Below are 16,453 nucleotides of genomic sequence, written 5' to 3' on the forward strand. Positions count from 1 at the left end.
GAACCGGTGAACCGGCCGGTATTTTACTAAACCGGTCAGTTTATACATATATTTTTTTTAAAAAAAAACTTAAAAACCCATTACAAGGATGACCCATCTTTCCAACCATTCTTCAACACTTCAAGACACATGCTTCCAAGGCATACTTAGATCATATATTTTGGTTCCTAACATTCGTGTGTAATCTCAGTGACATTTGTGTAATCTTGGAGTACTGTCTGAAGATAGGATTTGGTAGAAAAATATAATATTCATATAAGATAACTTTGACTCCTTGATGTTAAATGTTAAAACTCTAAATTTATTTGTTTTATAGAGTGAGTTGTGAAGTTATATCATTTATTTATATTTTGTGGTTGTTAAGTGATACTTTTGGATTGATATATGTTTTTTAATTTAGACTTTGAATTTGTTAAAGACTTAAAGTTGTTTATTTATGTGAATTTTGAGTAGATTATAAATATGAATTATAAATTTGAGTATCTACCTATTTGAATTTTTTTTGTTATAGGTTTATATATATAAATATAAGTAGGTATGTCCGATTTAACCGGCATGCGGTTTAATTACTAAACCACTGGAACCACTGTACCACTATACTAGTACCCTGAGCGGTTTGATAATCGGTACGGTTTTAACAACACTGGTTCATATCCTCATTAAAAATATCTTTGTGAATTAAATTTTGGAGGAAAAGAAATGATAAGAAAAAACTATAGATTTATTTTCACAACTTACAATTAAGTTATTTCATTCCCTTCAAAATTCAACTCAAAAACTAATATGGTAGTCAAAAATTGAGGAATTGGAATACTAAATAGATGGGTAGATAATACTTTTTTTTTTTTTGTTGCTTGTGGGGTTGATGATCTTCATTAGATGCTTGAATGGACGATAAAAAAACATTTCATCTTATGATTGGTCATTGAATGACTTTTTTCAGACAGAACAAATTTTTGTTTGTTCTTCGAATTACTTGTTTCTTGTGATTCTATTTTCTGCCCACTTAACTACATGTTATGGTTCATTATGACATCATAATTGCTTATATTCAAGAAGGATATCCGTATATTTAAGACTATTAAGGTGGGGTAGAGGACAAATATAATTATGTATTTAACCATATCATATATTAGTTCTTCCAAAACAAGCATTATTAGGCTTTCCACCAAATTTGATATTTAAACTCACCGGAAAATTTTATCCATGGAATAATTTGATCATGAAATAATAAAGTCATCAAATGGTTCATAAAGTTTTGAAGACAATTTAGTTATCAGAAATCTTAAATTCACCAAATTTAGTCCAAACTTGTAAGGATTAAATTGTACCATGAAAAAGTTTTAAAAAAAAACCAAATTGCTTCATGAGTGAAAATCTTAGAGACCATTTGTAAATTTATTTTATTTAGGCACCATTCCAAATTGCCCCAAAAAGTTCAAAGAGCAAATTTGGCCGTACAAAACGAATAACGAATTTAGGTATTTACTCTCTAAATAGAAAAAAAATCTCATTCATTTAGAACGAGCAAATCGTTTGAGTGTATGTAACCGAAAGAGATCACCTATCCTATTTTAGATGTCTCAATAATATCTCAATCCAATTAAAAATTGTTATATAATTAAAAGAAATAATTATGAAAATATAAAATAATTTTTGTATTTTACTTGTTGGAATATGATTAATTTGAGATATTGAGACGAAACTTTTTTAGAATAGTGATTTTATACAACCAGCAAAGATACGATTATGTGAAACTTGAACTACACAACAGAATATATGCACTCAAAATGCCAAGCCTCGCTTTAGAGCCACAACATACACCTAACTCAAACAACAATTCTACTCATAAATGTTATATCTTTTATATATATCGTATAGTTTATTTATCAATTTTTTCCTCTTTTCCACCGCATCACAAAAATATAAGGAAATATATACGGTACATAGTGATGTGGATCAAACATTATTCCATTTGAGAAGTGTGCACATGAAATAGATTCTTCTCCTCTACTGGACTCTCCAGTACTGGGAATGTGAGAGGAGTTACTTTTTTTAAAATATTTAATTTAGAAAAAACAAAAATCTGGACCATTGAAAAATTATTTCTGTCATATGTTACAATCTCAAGTATGCACTGTCCTCTAGTAATGGAGAGGAGCCAGACTTTACGCACATCCTCACAGTTATATATTCTTTTTCTCTAGTCATCATGAGCACATTTTGTCAAACGTTTTTACCCTTTGCCGCATACATTTTAACCTTTTTGTCATGAAATGTTGAGTATACGCATGTCATCCATGAACATGTGAGGCTCATGAAAAAATGATTCTCCTCATTAATAGAGAGATAAATATATGTTTTTACATTTATTTTTAATGATAAAATAATTTTATTATAATTAAAAGGATAGATGTGTCATAAAAATTATATTTCCCTTTGCAGCAAGAAGCCATGAGCTTTGCTCAAGTTATGGGCCCTCACTGTCCATTAGGGGGGAAATGTATGGAGATTGGAGAGAACCCTCACCAAATAAGCCATGACATCTTTGAGGGTAGTGAGTTGAATTTCAGAAGACCTTTAACTCATCTCACAACTGTATTTCATGTTCTTAAACTTTCATTTCCCTAAAAAATCGAATTCGTAAACATACACTTAATGTTATAATCTAATCTAACAAGGAACCTACACAACCAAGTGATGAACTGTGTACTCATTGTTAAGATAAGTCTCATATCATATGTGAATAATGCTTATAAGGCTTAGACAATCCTCACCTTATAAATTTGTTTTTCGACTGAGTTAGGTCTAGCCATTCAAATAAAAAAGTCGGGTGGATGGGTCACTCGCAGATGTTCAATCATGTACACTTCATGCTCCATATATATATATATATATATATATATATATGTCTAGTCTTACATATCATAAGAAATTGACCAAACCAATACTTATAAGGCTTAAATATAATAGCCTTAATGTCTAAACCTAACTTTTGGGATTGAATTAAGTTTATACACTCTAATAATCATAACGTCTTTTCAGAAAATCTGGAATATTTTGTGGGAAGTAAAACTGGTATAATCCAATAGGATAAACCATGTAATAAATATACAATATAATATTTATATACGCATGTGCCACTAGCATATTCTATATTGAAACTGTGCAATAACTTCATGTGCATATCATTTTCTTCAACAAAAAAATTCAGTGACTATAAATATGATAGTTGAAGACTCATGACTTCATCATCGGTCAACCTAGGTAGTTCACTACAACCAAGACAATTTGTAGTATTATTCTGTCAACTTTGCTTGCTACAATGATGGTCTTTAGTTGCATGAAATCTGATCTGCCCATTTTTGTCATGGGGTGTAAAACTCGTTTCTTCGGCGCTCGCAACGAAAACGATGATGATGACGATGATGATACTGGGATTGCGGTAGCGCCAGCAGCATAATTTATAGTAGAGATTAGAAGGAGGTAATTAACATGGGTGAAGAGTTATGTGAGCTTGTTATTAATAGTACTAATATATATGGTGCACTTGCAGAATAAGAGATAGGGTATTTATGTAGTAATCTGTGTTTAAGCTTCTATAGTATTGCTTACATGTTTTCACTTGAAATTTTGATTAGAATAAGCAATACTACTGTTTTTCTTATACACAATTAATATGTGAAATATATTATATTTACTATGACAAGTTTTATAAGGTTTAATTCCTCTCTCCTTTTCACTCTTTCTTGGATCTCATTATACATCTATTTTTTTTCCTTCTTATTATTTTGTGGTGTTTAACTCAATATTAATCTGTCAAATATGATAATATAAGCGAGTTAGACTCCTCTCTATAAAATAAAGTATATAAATATAATATAAAATAAAGGATATAAATATTTTTGATTTTTGGTTTTTCAATATTATTTTTTATAACTGCTCTCTTCAATAACAACCATGAGTCTGACTGAATATAAGGTGCAAGGGTTTGGCAGAATGAAAATTAGAGAACTTATTAAGTTAAAGGACTTTTTGTAATTTTGCAATTCCAACCATAATTGCGTTTCTGCAATTAAATCACAGCTACTTGTAATCATATTTCCTTACAATTATTCACTATTAGAACGTAACTGCAATTCAAGACGATGGTTAGATGCGATACCTATGATGTTATCTCAATACATTTAATTATTGATATATATATATATATATATATATAAATATATTGGTATAATATCAATAAGTTGGTTCAAGTGGTACATGCTTGATTCCCCTTCAGTAAGATTTTGTTTCGGGTTCGAATCTTGCGGATGCAAAAAATATCCGCCTTAAGAGTTAACCCACATATCAATAGATGTTCCCAGCTTAGATAAAATTGTCTCCGATGTAAAAATACATGTAGAAAACAAAATAAATGTAGGTATAATAGTAAGATTATTATTTAATAATCATAAACTCAAGTAAATAGTCTATCCTATTACAAAGTAATTGATGTGAATAATGTAGTAATGTGTAAGATTTATTTGTTTTTTCAAACAAAATTTTATCAATATTTTCTGATTTTTGGAGTATAATCTTTTTTTCTCTGGCTAGTAAATGAGTATATTCTTCTCTAGTTAGCATAATCTTTTTCTCTCGAAGGGTGACTAGCACGATCCTAATATATATACCGAATTAAAAACTAAATTGATTATTTCTGATTCACGAGTAAATGATTGATGGTGTGTTAGAATAATCAATTTAGCTCACTAATTTTATTTTATCCATTCTTAGCGTCATATAGAACTTCACACAAATCAAAGTTAAAAGTAATTATAAATATTCTTAAGACATCATAGGTACACAAAACAATCACTCAATTTATAATTATGTGTAGAGATACATTGTAGTATAAGTCAACGCATATTTCTATTATTTTGGAAATTAAGTGTACAATATTTATATGTTAAAATTCTTATAAAATGTGAACTCTTTAACCCGAAATCATTTTTTATTGCAAAATCAAATAAACAAATGTGACTCACATAAAAATGAATATAATTATTAAATCAAAGAGAGATTGAGCTTCCAAAGTTGAGAAGAAAATGTAATAAATTGATTATAGTTAAATTGAAATGAAAATATCAACTCATAATTGATTAAATCCTAGTAAGTAATGAACGAGTGTTGATTCAAGTGATATATGTTTGATTCCCCTTAAGCAAGATCTCGGGTTTGAGTCTTGTGGATGAAAAAATATCCGTTGGGAGAGTTAGACTCACATACCTATGCATATTGCCGGCTCAGAATACCTTTTATCAAAATGCTGAAAATATAAAGTATAAAAAAGAATTGGAACCAACAAGACGTTAGTGTAGTGACATGCTGACGTTGGATCCCCAAGTAAACTAAAAGGTTAAGGGTTCAATTCATAGAAGCGATACTTATTGCGAATGTAACTATGCCTCTCGAAAATTATTAGTTTCCTTATCCATAGCTTCAGAGATAACCTATATAATAATCAATGATAGAATATATACAAGTAGAGATTTGTTTACACCCAAATTAAGTTACACTAGCTATACTCTATCTCAGTAATTCATTTTCTTATATACAATGGATCAGATGGGGAGAGGAGAGATCCGTTTACACCCAAATTAAGTTTCACCCATTTAGTCCGTTGGATCTAAGAAAATGAATGACTAAGATCAAGTATAACTAGTATAATTTAATTTAGATGTAAATGGATCTCTCCTCATATATATATATATATATATAGCACTCATTTTGTATTTTGATGCAAATTATATACCATACATATTTTGTACTATATATGCATCTGTATTTTTATATATATAAACACACAAGAGTTAGAATAGTTTTCAAAAAATGGAACAATTTGAGTTAGAACCTTTTAATCCAAACATACATAAATGTCCACATTGTTTAGTTTCTACATATATAATTACTTTGATACAACAACAACCAAACCTTTATCTAACTATGTGATGTTAGTTACCTGGATCGAACGACACTATAAGACTCTATTATAATTAATTTGACCTCGGATGGAAAATATTGATGAGCAAATTTAGCATCTCAATTTCATAACCAAGTTCTCAACCATTGATCCTTCTTCCTATTGCTTTACATATTAAGAGAAGAGTGCTGCAAATAAGCTTGACAAATATTTCAAAGTTAACATCTTAATATTATAAATGTTATCATAACTAGTTGTATAGAAGGTAGTTCCAGAGAAGGATGGGTGGTTTTTTCTGAAGAAACAACACTATTACTAGGTGCCCCTAGAAGAATGTCTTACTCCCCTTGACCCTTTCTTTCACAAAATTATTTATCAATATATTCCAAGTGACTTCATTAGGTATGAAACCATTATTCACACCTTTATATAAAAGCAAACATGCCTCATCAGACAAACCCTCATAGCAGTGCCTACTTAGCAGTGTGTTGTATGTAACTGCATCGGGACGGATTCCTTCACCTTGTAACCTGTTAAAAAGGTTCAAAGCCTCCTGAACACGATCGATCTTGCAAAGACCATTGATCAGGCAGTTATAAGTGACTATGTCTGGTGTCAAACCACGATGAATCATATCCCGAAGAAATTGAAGAGCGTCATTTACTTTTCCAACTCTACAGAAGGCGTTGATCAGAATGTTGCAAGAGCTAACATTAGGAAAAATCCCTTTCCCAAGCATTTCTTCAAACAAGCCCAATCCTTTTTCCACTGCACCAGTTTTACAGAGAGCTTTGATAAGGCCGTTATATGTAATATTGTCAAGAGGACACCCTCTGAATAGCATTTCATCAACAAGCGTAAACGCTTGTTGGATTGAATCTCTCCGAAGAAATGCATGAATGAGTGTGTTGTATGTTACAGTGTTGGCAATGACACCCTCCACGAACATGTCCTGATACAAACCCAAGGCCTTTTCCATCTCACCGTTCTTGCATAGTCCGTATATCAAGGAATTAAATGTATAAATGTCGGGTTTACTTCCTTTGCTTGACATTTCGCCAAACATATGCAAAGCTTCTTGAATCCTCCCATCTTTGCAAAGAGCACTAATCAAGCAATTGTACCCCACTGTATTCAAACTGAGACCCTTGGCTGACATGCTATTCACAACTTCAGCAGCATCCTCTAATCGATCTTGCTTGCAGAAACCATTTATCAATGTGGTGTATGTGACCACATTGGGCTCAAATCCTTTCATTTCATTCTCATGTAAGAACTCAAGAGCAGAGACCAAAAACCCTTTCTTGCAAAGTCCACTGATCAGTATGTTAAAAGTGAAGGTATCTGGCTCATAGCCTGTAACTACCATGTTATTGTACAAAAGATCCTTAGCTTCATCAAACCGCCCACTAACGACGTAGCCATTTATTAATGTGTTATAGAGCACAGTATTCGGATTGGGAATTTTATCTAGCAATGCCCTTGCTTCATCAATTTGGCCATTGGTGCACAGCGCATGCATTAAGAACCCATAAGTTAGAGCATCAGCACTGAACCCCCGAAGGAGCATTCGATCGAGCAGCTTGGCTGCTTCATGAATCCGACCAGCCCTGCAGAAGCCATGAATAACATCATTAAAGGTCTGGGCATCAGGTTCACAGCCCATCAAAAACATTTCCTCCAAAAGCTTCATCGCTTCATTCACCCTGTTGTTTTGCGAAAGTGCGTGAATTAAGGTTTGGTAAATGACAGAATTTGGAACACAACCATGCTTTGTCATGTCCCTTAGAAGCGAGCAAGCCGAATCAACCTCATCAATCATACACAACGCTTTCATGACCACACCAAATGTATAGACAGTCGGAGAAATCCCTCTACTAAGCATATCATAGAACACATTAGGTGCAACTCTAGGACAATCACCAGCAACAAGAATTTCCAACACAACATTATAGGACTTAAAAGTTGGGAAACAAGAATAAACAGTCCACATATCTAACAAAAGCCTTGTTGCTTGACCAGGCAACCCAGCTTTCCCATAAAATCTCATAATCAGAATAAAAAGTGATTCTTTAAACACAACTTTTTCTTGTTTCATTTGTTTCAACAAATTGTCTATAATCTTAAACTCCCCAGCAGCACCAAGCTTATGAATTAAAATGTGATACACATTAAAGGTGTGAAAATAACCCTTTTGGGCACCAACCTTTTCAAAAAGTTCCATTGAGGTAGGAATATCTAGTGGGAGTTGCAATAACTTAGAGAGCTGAATTGGGCTAATGGGGTTAAGTGACCTAAGGAGTTGTTTATGGTCAAAAGGTTTAAGCAATCTCTCCCAATCTGTGTCAATACTATTATCATTGATCCAATCATTGTTATCAAGTGTAGTAGTGGAGAGTGGAAAAGATTGGATTTTGAAACGAATTAGAGTGGTTGTAGTGAGATGGGAAGAGGATTTGAATGTTTTCAACATGAAGATAACAGAATTGAAGGAAATAAACTAACCCCAATGACAACCTCGATTTGGGTCGTGAAATAGAGAGAGAGATTGTGACATAACATACTATGCTTACGAACAAGCCATTCAACACATTCACAAGAATAACTTGGTTTAGTTTATTGGGTGTAATAGTAAAATCTAATCAAAGTGTCTATTGATTTGGGTTTCAATTTTCTTGAATCAATCACCTAATCATATGTAGTACTTTTTATTTATAAATATAGGATGTATTTTGGATATTTAGATATCTCAAATATGATTTATGACATGAGATATCTAAATGTCCAAAATACATCTATCGTCTAGTAACCTTTGGGTTTGTTAGGTATATATTAACTCAAACACTGACTTAAATTTTATAGTTTTTTTTATCTATTGTCTACTTATTTGCTTTTCTCCATCAAACCCTAAGCTGTGAATTACAATTATAAAATTTTAAGCTGCATGAAAGAAAATAAATAAATAAAACCAGACAATATAATGACCACTCACCCAAACAATCTCGTTAGTGTTTGGATTTGATACATTGAAATTACCCTATCTAAAATAACTTGAAACAAACCATTTGTTTAGTCAGAGAACATTTTCCCATATTTAAAGGTTGTCACTGAAATATCATTCATTACATTATATGTACAAGCCATAACATTTGTGCTGCCATAACTTTGAAATTATTGTAGGAGTGAGGATGCCATTCTCCCCCAAAAGAATTATATCTAATGCTGAAGAAATTGTTATTGTTTTCTTTTTTACACTTAAAGGTATAAGTAGTTGTTATTACATTATATAATAAAAATGTTATTTTTTTCTCTTTCTTTTTATACACTTTATCTCTAGTACTAGAGGAGTTGATCATATCCATTAATGAAAAGACAATTGCATCAAAAAGTAAAAAAAATACAATTTCCAATAACACATTTACTCTTTTAATTACGAGTTAGACTTCTCTCTATTAATGGAGAGACAAGTAGTAGGAAAATACACTAAAAACTCAAAAGACAATGACATTTATAACATTTACTTTTTATTAGAATTACAATTTTGGCCTTAAAAATACACTACAAAATATAATTTGTCTCTCCATTAATGGAGAGGAGTCTTACTCTTTAATTACGAACAAGGATAATCTCCATTAATGGAGAAGTTATACTTGTCTCTCCATTAATGGAGAGGATCCTAACTCTTTTATTACAATGAAATAACAAGTTTGTCATTAAAAACAAAAAATATATATACTTATCTTTACATTAATGGAAATGATATGTATTTATATGTTGATCTTTCACCCATACACATCTTATATATGAATTTGTTAATTGAGTATTTTATCCTCACTAGTTTCCATCCCATATCCTGTTTTTCCACTTATGTGGGCTTTTTGCCCCCTTTTCTTATCTTCATGCACACATGCTTACAAACTCATATATTACCCATTTGTTTTTGTCATGGTCTCATGGATCACTAATGGAATTTAATTTATATAATATAATTTTAGGATTATTTACTTTAGTGGTGGAGGAGAATGCATAGCACATCTGTTGTCCCATATTTTGTGTTATTCTATCTACTATGAGCTTATTATTGGTTAGAAAAATATTTAATCAATCACATGCCCATTGGACATGGAGTAACACAAAGTATGAGACAGCAAATGTGTACTCACGATCTACAACTTCAACCATATATAATTAAGTTTGAATTTTAATTATATCTATGATAATAATTAGGTTGAGATATTTTTTTGTATTATTAATGATATATTCTTATCTTTTGAGTAAAAAATTAATCCATTTCAAAAGTGTGGTGGCCGCTAGCGACATTTAAATTTGTAACAAACATCTTTATAAACATTGAAAATCTCCTATATCAAGTATTACATGTTATTATATTTGTTACCAGTGAGAAACGATTATTACATGTTAAAAGTTGTGATAGCTTGTTTTCAATATAGATTAATGTATTTTTCAAGTAGATATATGTTTCTTATTAGTGACAAATACAAGAGCATAAAATATATAAGATTTTTATTCCTTTATAAAATCTCTTATTCCTGACTTGTATTAATCAAGATTAATGCATGGCAATCATAGACAACCATTATACAACTAAATATATAAAATAGATATCCATTTATTAATAATTTTATTCAACTTTTACTCTATAAACATGCAGCATGTTACATTTCCCCAAGATAGCAACTTTCAAGTATGGATATCCCACTTAATATGCTATTATCTTCCTTGCCTTGAGCTCAAGGGATGCTGCCCAAAAATAAAACAAATAAACATTAGCAATAACTAAACTCAAGTAAATAAAATTAACAATATGGAGATAGAGATCACACATCTTAAAACGATGTCTCAAACCAATCAGAATATTGTTTTCTGTTACTTTTAGTTATATAGCAACATTTGATTGGTCTGGGACACTATTTTGGGACGGGTAATCTTTGTCGATAGAATGTCGGGAACTTACGTATTACAATTAATGTTCCTGGAGATGGGGAATCCGACATTAACACCACATCGTTTGGGAAGTGAGGCAGCTAAGTCATCCCTTAGCCCAGAAAAGCCATCAGCTGCTGCTTTAAGGCATTCACAAGCGCTGCGTCTATCATTTTTAGTAGGTGTTGATGATTTTAGGTCAATAACAGCATCACAACATTCACTTGAAGGAGCATCACCACCTTCACCAATGATGTATTCTAAACAAGGAAATAGTTCTTCTTTTGCATCATCACAATTAAACCCTTCTCCTGGAACACTTGTAAGGACCAAAATAGCAACCAAACTTAGAAATGCTACACACACCTTCTTCATCTTATGCTTCTAAACTTTGTTTGTGTTTTATGAAATATATGAAATGAGGGTGCAAAGAGAGGTTGTTATATAGCTGGAAGTGTAGGATATTGTCAAAAAATGGAAGAGTGAGTCATGTGAGTAGTTGTTATGGAAGTTTGTCTTCATATTCTTTAACGTTGTTCAAGTTTCCTTATCCTCGCCTAAAATAATGGTAAAAGTTTTGCAATTTTTATTTGTTCTGTATTAACTTTTGAACAGCATCATATATTTTTTTGTTTCCACATTTATCCTCACACCGAAGATAATCATGTTCAAGCTGGAAATATCCACATGTATATTGGGCTAACTCTTTCGGTGAGTATTTTTGTTATCTGCAAGACTCGAACCCAAGACTTTGCTTAAGGATAATCAAACATGTACCACTTGAACCAACACATGTTGGTCATCATATTATTTTTTGTTTCCCACAAGTATTCTTGCACTGAAGGCAATCTTGTCCGAGCCAGAAATATTCACACGTATGTAAGACTAACTTTCTCGGCAAGTATTTTTTCATCCACAAGACTCGAACCCGAGACTTTGCTGAAGAGGAATCAAACATATACCACTAACAACTTCATATTTGATATTGTATAATCTATTTTAACTTCTTTTTCTTTTTAGGTCTTTTATGTAGACACATTTTAATAATTAATAACCAATAAAAATACACTTATCATCCCATTATCATCAACAATTTTATTGTAAGTAACACATTTTTCTAGGGTTTTCTTTATTTTCAAAATGGGATGTGTTAGTTTCAAGTCAAGCAATAACACTCAACCTATTCCTGAAATTAAGTGCATATAACTTGCAGACTTTGAGTTTCATTTTCACACGCAAAAGAAGGTAGGTTCCGTGTAAATTCCTCCATAGAGTGATGACAACATAAAGAGCATCAATTGCAGTGAAAATGTTGGGCCAATTCCCTCTAATATCACATGTTTTTATCTGTTCCTCATTCTTCGTCTTCTCTATTCTCCATCCATAAACATTCCACTGCAAATATTGCCATATATGAGTATAAGTAGTGCTTCACCGTTCAATACTTCTTTTACTTAAATATTGTTTATGCGAGTTTATTCAGAAAATTTGGTGATTTGTTCTTCTTAATACACGTGGTGTGGCAAATGCCCTTTTTTAGTTTAATTTTACGTAGAACTAAGTCCCTTCCATAATTTTTTGCTGCACATGCAGTTTAGATTCTCATTTTTGTTCCTACATAATTCTCATATTTTTTCTTTTTTGAGTGCACAGAATCTTCTCCATTAAGGTATTTTTTGAGTGCATAGCATCTTCTGCATTAAGGTAAATACCAAGTTCATTTGAAGGAAAAAACAATTCTCCAGTAGCATCTTGGTTAAATAATCTATTGGGACGTCTATTAACTATTAAGGCATGCAAGACTTAACATTGACATTGTAGATGAGTGGATTTAGATTTATGATAAGGGAGGTCATTATTCGGTCCGTAATGCTTATAACATGTTTATAATGACTTTTTTAAAACTTTGTCGGCATGACCAAATATGAGATGTTTTGTGTGGAGAATGTCCTTAGATGGTATCTCAACAAAAGTGAATCTAGTTTTAGGAGCTCAAGATCTTCAAAGGTGTGCTTTTTGTGGTGAGATGGTTGAACCTATAAACTATTTCTTCTTCTCATGCTCTTACTCTTATAATTTTTATTGGCAAAAACTCTAGTATTGGTTTAGCCTCAATTCAATTACTCTTAATGTGAATACTCAATTTTGTCCTGCCCAAATTAACTTTTCAAAAAATATAAATAAATTTAAAAATAAACATATTTCAAAAAATAAAAATTAATATGTGTCAAAAATACTTAATGAGTAATTATTAGCTCAATAATGATTAAATAATACTTAATTTTCATTTTTTGGTTTTTTAAACATTTGTTTAAAGGGATTTTAAGTGACTTAATGATGACTAAATAATACGTATTGCTCCCAATTTAAATATGTTCTATCCTTTTAATCAATTAAAATTAACCATTTTTTTAAAATTAGAATTATTTAGTCTTGATTTCCCTAGTGCACTAGGAATACGTAGGTGGGTGCCACTTGTCCTCTTAATCTCTTTTTTATCTATATGAATTATATTCTTGATAAAAAAACTATTAAAGTATAATATCAGCATCCTCATATGGAAGTAAACATTTTAACAGAAAATAATTTCAAAATCAAATATTGTAGTTTTGTATTGATCAAATTGATCCACTAAGTCAATTCTAATATATGTGTATCATTGTGATGAAGTTTTTGTTTACAATTAATATATGTTTTACATTACTATTTTATCATTTACCTATATTATTTTTATTTAAGAATTAATATATTAATACAAAACAATAAATAATATAATGATAATATAAAAAACTCTTATAGTATATTTTTTGTTGTCAAATTATAATCACTAAATTAATAATATACTTAGATTATATATTAAATTAATGGAGATTATTAAAATAAATAACTATATTCATAATTATCTTTTTGTTGACGAGATTCTTTTCTTAATTTATATGGGTGATGATAGAAAGAAAATGTCACTTTAATTAAAACTCAGATTACTTGTTAAAAATTTTGTCCCTATCCCATCGAATTACACTAACTAATATAACATTTATGGCTTTTATATTTAATTGGAAGATCCATTATTACAGACCAATAAAATTCTGCAATTCTCATAAACCCTATTGACTTATGATCCATTTCTTATATTTAACTTGCGTCCATCTTCCCCGATTCTATCTTCTCTGTCCAAAATGATTTTCCAATTGTTAACATTTGCATTGTTTATGTTATTGAATAGCAACAACTACTATAGTTGTTGGGCTTCATCAACTAAAGAGGTTGTAACATGTTCCAACATAGTACCATTGACCCAACGTGCACATAACATATCAATAACAGATTTTGGTGGTGTGGGTGATGGACATACACTAAACACAAACGCATTCAAAGAAGCCATAAGCAAGATTCGACAAATAGCAAAGGAAGGAGGTACCTTACTTTATGTTCCACAAGGTGTCTACTTAACTGGCCCCTTTAATCTCACTAGTTTCATCACTCTATATCTTGCTGCTGGTGCAGTTATCAAAGCCTCAGAGGTATCAGGTGCGAGTTTAATATTTATGTACTGTCGAACTTCACGAGGAATGACTTATTTTAACCAAACTTTTTAATCCTCTTCCTTTCATGGTTCTTTAGGATCCATCAAATTGGCCGTTAATTGCACCCTTGCCATCCTATGGAAGAGGTAGAGACCACCCTGGAGGAAGGTATATAAGTTTTATTCACGGAGATGGACTTGAGGATGTGATAATCACAGGTTTGTATATGTTATTCAATGATTTTTGAAGAAGTTTTCGAAAATATATTAGGTGAAATATATTGAATGAAAATTATAAGACTATGAAGAAAGGAAAATTGCATGTTGGAAAAGCTTTACACTGCATGTTCCAAATAACTCGTATCGAATTCGAGTCAAGTTTCGAACCGGACCAATCCTTATCGAGCTGAACCGAGCTGAACTCTGGTTCGACTTGGTTCGGCTCGTTTCCAGCCCTACTTGGGACCATTAACTTTCTTTCTACCTCATAAGGGTGCATGTTTTCATGTCAAAACTAAACCCTTACTCTTTTATTTATATTCATAGGTGAAAATGGGACAATTGATGGGCAAGGAGATGTTTGGTGGAAAATGCGGAGGCATAGAACTCTCAAGTATACTAGACCAGGCCTTGTTGAATTTATGAATTCCAGAAATATTATCATTTCAAATGTAGTTTTAAACAACTCTCCCTTCTGGAACATTCACCCAGTATACTGCAGGTATACCTCAAATATAAGTCATCAACAATTCAAAAAACTTTTTCTCTTTGGTAACATTGTTTCTACATGATTGTGGAAAAAATCTATAGTCAAATTTGTAGTTTTTCTTCCATTATGATATCTGATTCTGAATTGTTTTGCTTCATTATTAATGCAGCAATGTTGTTGTTAGATTTGTCACAATTTTGGCTCCACATGGATCTCCTAATACTGATGGAGTTGATCCAGGTAAGTATCTACTGAGACAAACTATATTGAAAAGAATAGTCCAGTAATCATTCATCTATGTAGTTCATTATTTATGCAGATTCTACTTCAAATGTGTGCATAGAGGACTCATACATATCTGTTGGAGATGATATTGTGGCTGTGAAGAGTGGGTGGGATGAGTATGGGATTTCTTACGGTCGACCTAGCTCGAACATCACGATTCGTCGCGTAAACGGATCATCGGCATATGCTGGCATTGCTATCGGAAGTGAAGCCTCCGGAGGAGTGGAGAATGTACTTGCTGAACATATCAACCTTTACCAAATGGGAAGTGGTATCCACATTAAGACAAATATTGGTAGGGGAGGGTATATAAAGAATATAACTGTGTCTGATTTGTATATGGAGAATGTTAAGACAGGAATAAGGATCTCATCTAATGCTGGAGGCAATGCTGATGATAAATATGATCCTAATGCTCTCACAATTGTGAAGGGTATCATTGTTAAGAATGTTAAGGGTGTGAAGGTTCATCAAGCAGGGATGATTCAAGGATTGAAAAAATCAACTTTCACAAATATTTGTCTATCAGATATCAACCTTAATGGAGAGACAGGATCTAAAACTCCAACTTGGAAGTGTTCTGATGTGTCTGGAATTGCTTATCAAGTTAGTCCACTTCCATGTGCTGAACTAATCAACCATCAATCTGGTTCATGTGCCAATTACTCTAGACATTGATTAGAGATTTTATTTTTCAACTCTTCAAATGTTGATAATGATCATCTTTTTATTGATTCATCATAATAATAAAAGGCAAGTGAGTTAATTTTCTCACACATGTTGAGGAATATGTTAAGGCAAAAGTACAAAGAAGAACCAACTTGAAAGCTCTAATATGAAATCAACCCATTGGACCATTACATGTAAAAACAATATCACATGAAAGCCCATTCTAACAATATAAAAATCAAAATCACATATTCAAAGGACCGAATCTTATTTTTTATACTTGACCAAGTTTCTTAAAAATCTAATCTAATTAAATAGCTAGTAGAAACAAATAGTTTATACTTTATACCACCTCATT

The 16,453-nt window shown here is 31.6% G+C and overlaps 5 protein-coding genes across 5 annotated transcripts in view; 2 read left to right on the plus strand and 3 right to left on the minus strand.

Moving 5' to 3' along the window:
• Window positions 1-3,463, plus strand: part of LOC109359617 (reticulon-like protein B8) — a 6,462-nt gene extending 2,999 nt beyond the window's left edge. The window contains exon 6 of the mRNA XM_019604317.1: window positions 3,340-3,463. Within this exon, the coding sequence (XP_019459862.1) occupies window positions 3,340-3,463 (124 nt within the window). The remainder of the gene's footprint in view (window positions 1-3,339) is intronic.
• Window positions 1-14,752, minus strand: part of LOC109360707 (oxygen-evolving enhancer protein 2, chloroplastic) — a 21,877-nt gene extending 7,125 nt beyond the window's left edge. The window contains exon 1 of the mRNA XM_019605770.1: window positions 14,734-14,752. The gene's annotated coding sequence lies outside the window, so the exon portion shown is untranslated. The remainder of the gene's footprint in view (window positions 1-14,733) is intronic.
• Window positions 6,287-7,971, minus strand: LOC109360705 (pentatricopeptide repeat-containing protein At5g64320, mitochondrial). Its single transcript, XM_019605768.1, has one exon. It carries the CDS (start codon window positions 7,953-7,955, stop codon window positions 6,288-6,290), a length of 1,668 nt encoding a protein of 555 aa, XP_019461313.1. The 5' UTR covers window positions 7,956-7,971; the 3' UTR covers window position 6,287.
• Window positions 10,573-11,339, minus strand: LOC109360708 (non-specific lipid-transfer protein A-like). Its single transcript, XM_019605771.1, has 2 exons — window positions 10,938-11,339; window positions 10,573-10,723 (listed from the first exon to the last, which is right to left on the minus strand). The coding sequence occupies exons 1-2, from the start codon at window positions 11,279-11,281 to the stop codon at window positions 10,714-10,716; spliced, it is 354 nt and encodes a 117-aa protein (XP_019461316.1). The 5' UTR covers window positions 11,282-11,339; the 3' UTR covers window positions 10,573-10,713.
• On the plus strand, window positions 13,910-16,183 carry LOC109360706 (probable polygalacturonase). The gene is made up of 5 exons (XM_019605769.1): window positions 13,910-14,430; window positions 14,531-14,651; window positions 14,979-15,153; window positions 15,311-15,381; window positions 15,461-16,183. The coding sequence occupies exons 1-5, from the start codon at window positions 14,086-14,088 to the stop codon at window positions 16,102-16,104; spliced, it is 1,356 nt and encodes a 451-aa protein (XP_019461314.1). The 5' UTR covers window positions 13,910-14,085; the 3' UTR covers window positions 16,105-16,183.

This window comes from Lupinus angustifolius, chromosome LG11 (assembly GCF_001865875.1).
Source record: "Lupinus angustifolius cultivar Tanjil chromosome LG11, LupAngTanjil_v1.0, whole genome shotgun sequence".
NCBI lineage: Eukaryota > Viridiplantae > Streptophyta > Magnoliopsida > Fabales > Fabaceae > Lupinus > Lupinus angustifolius.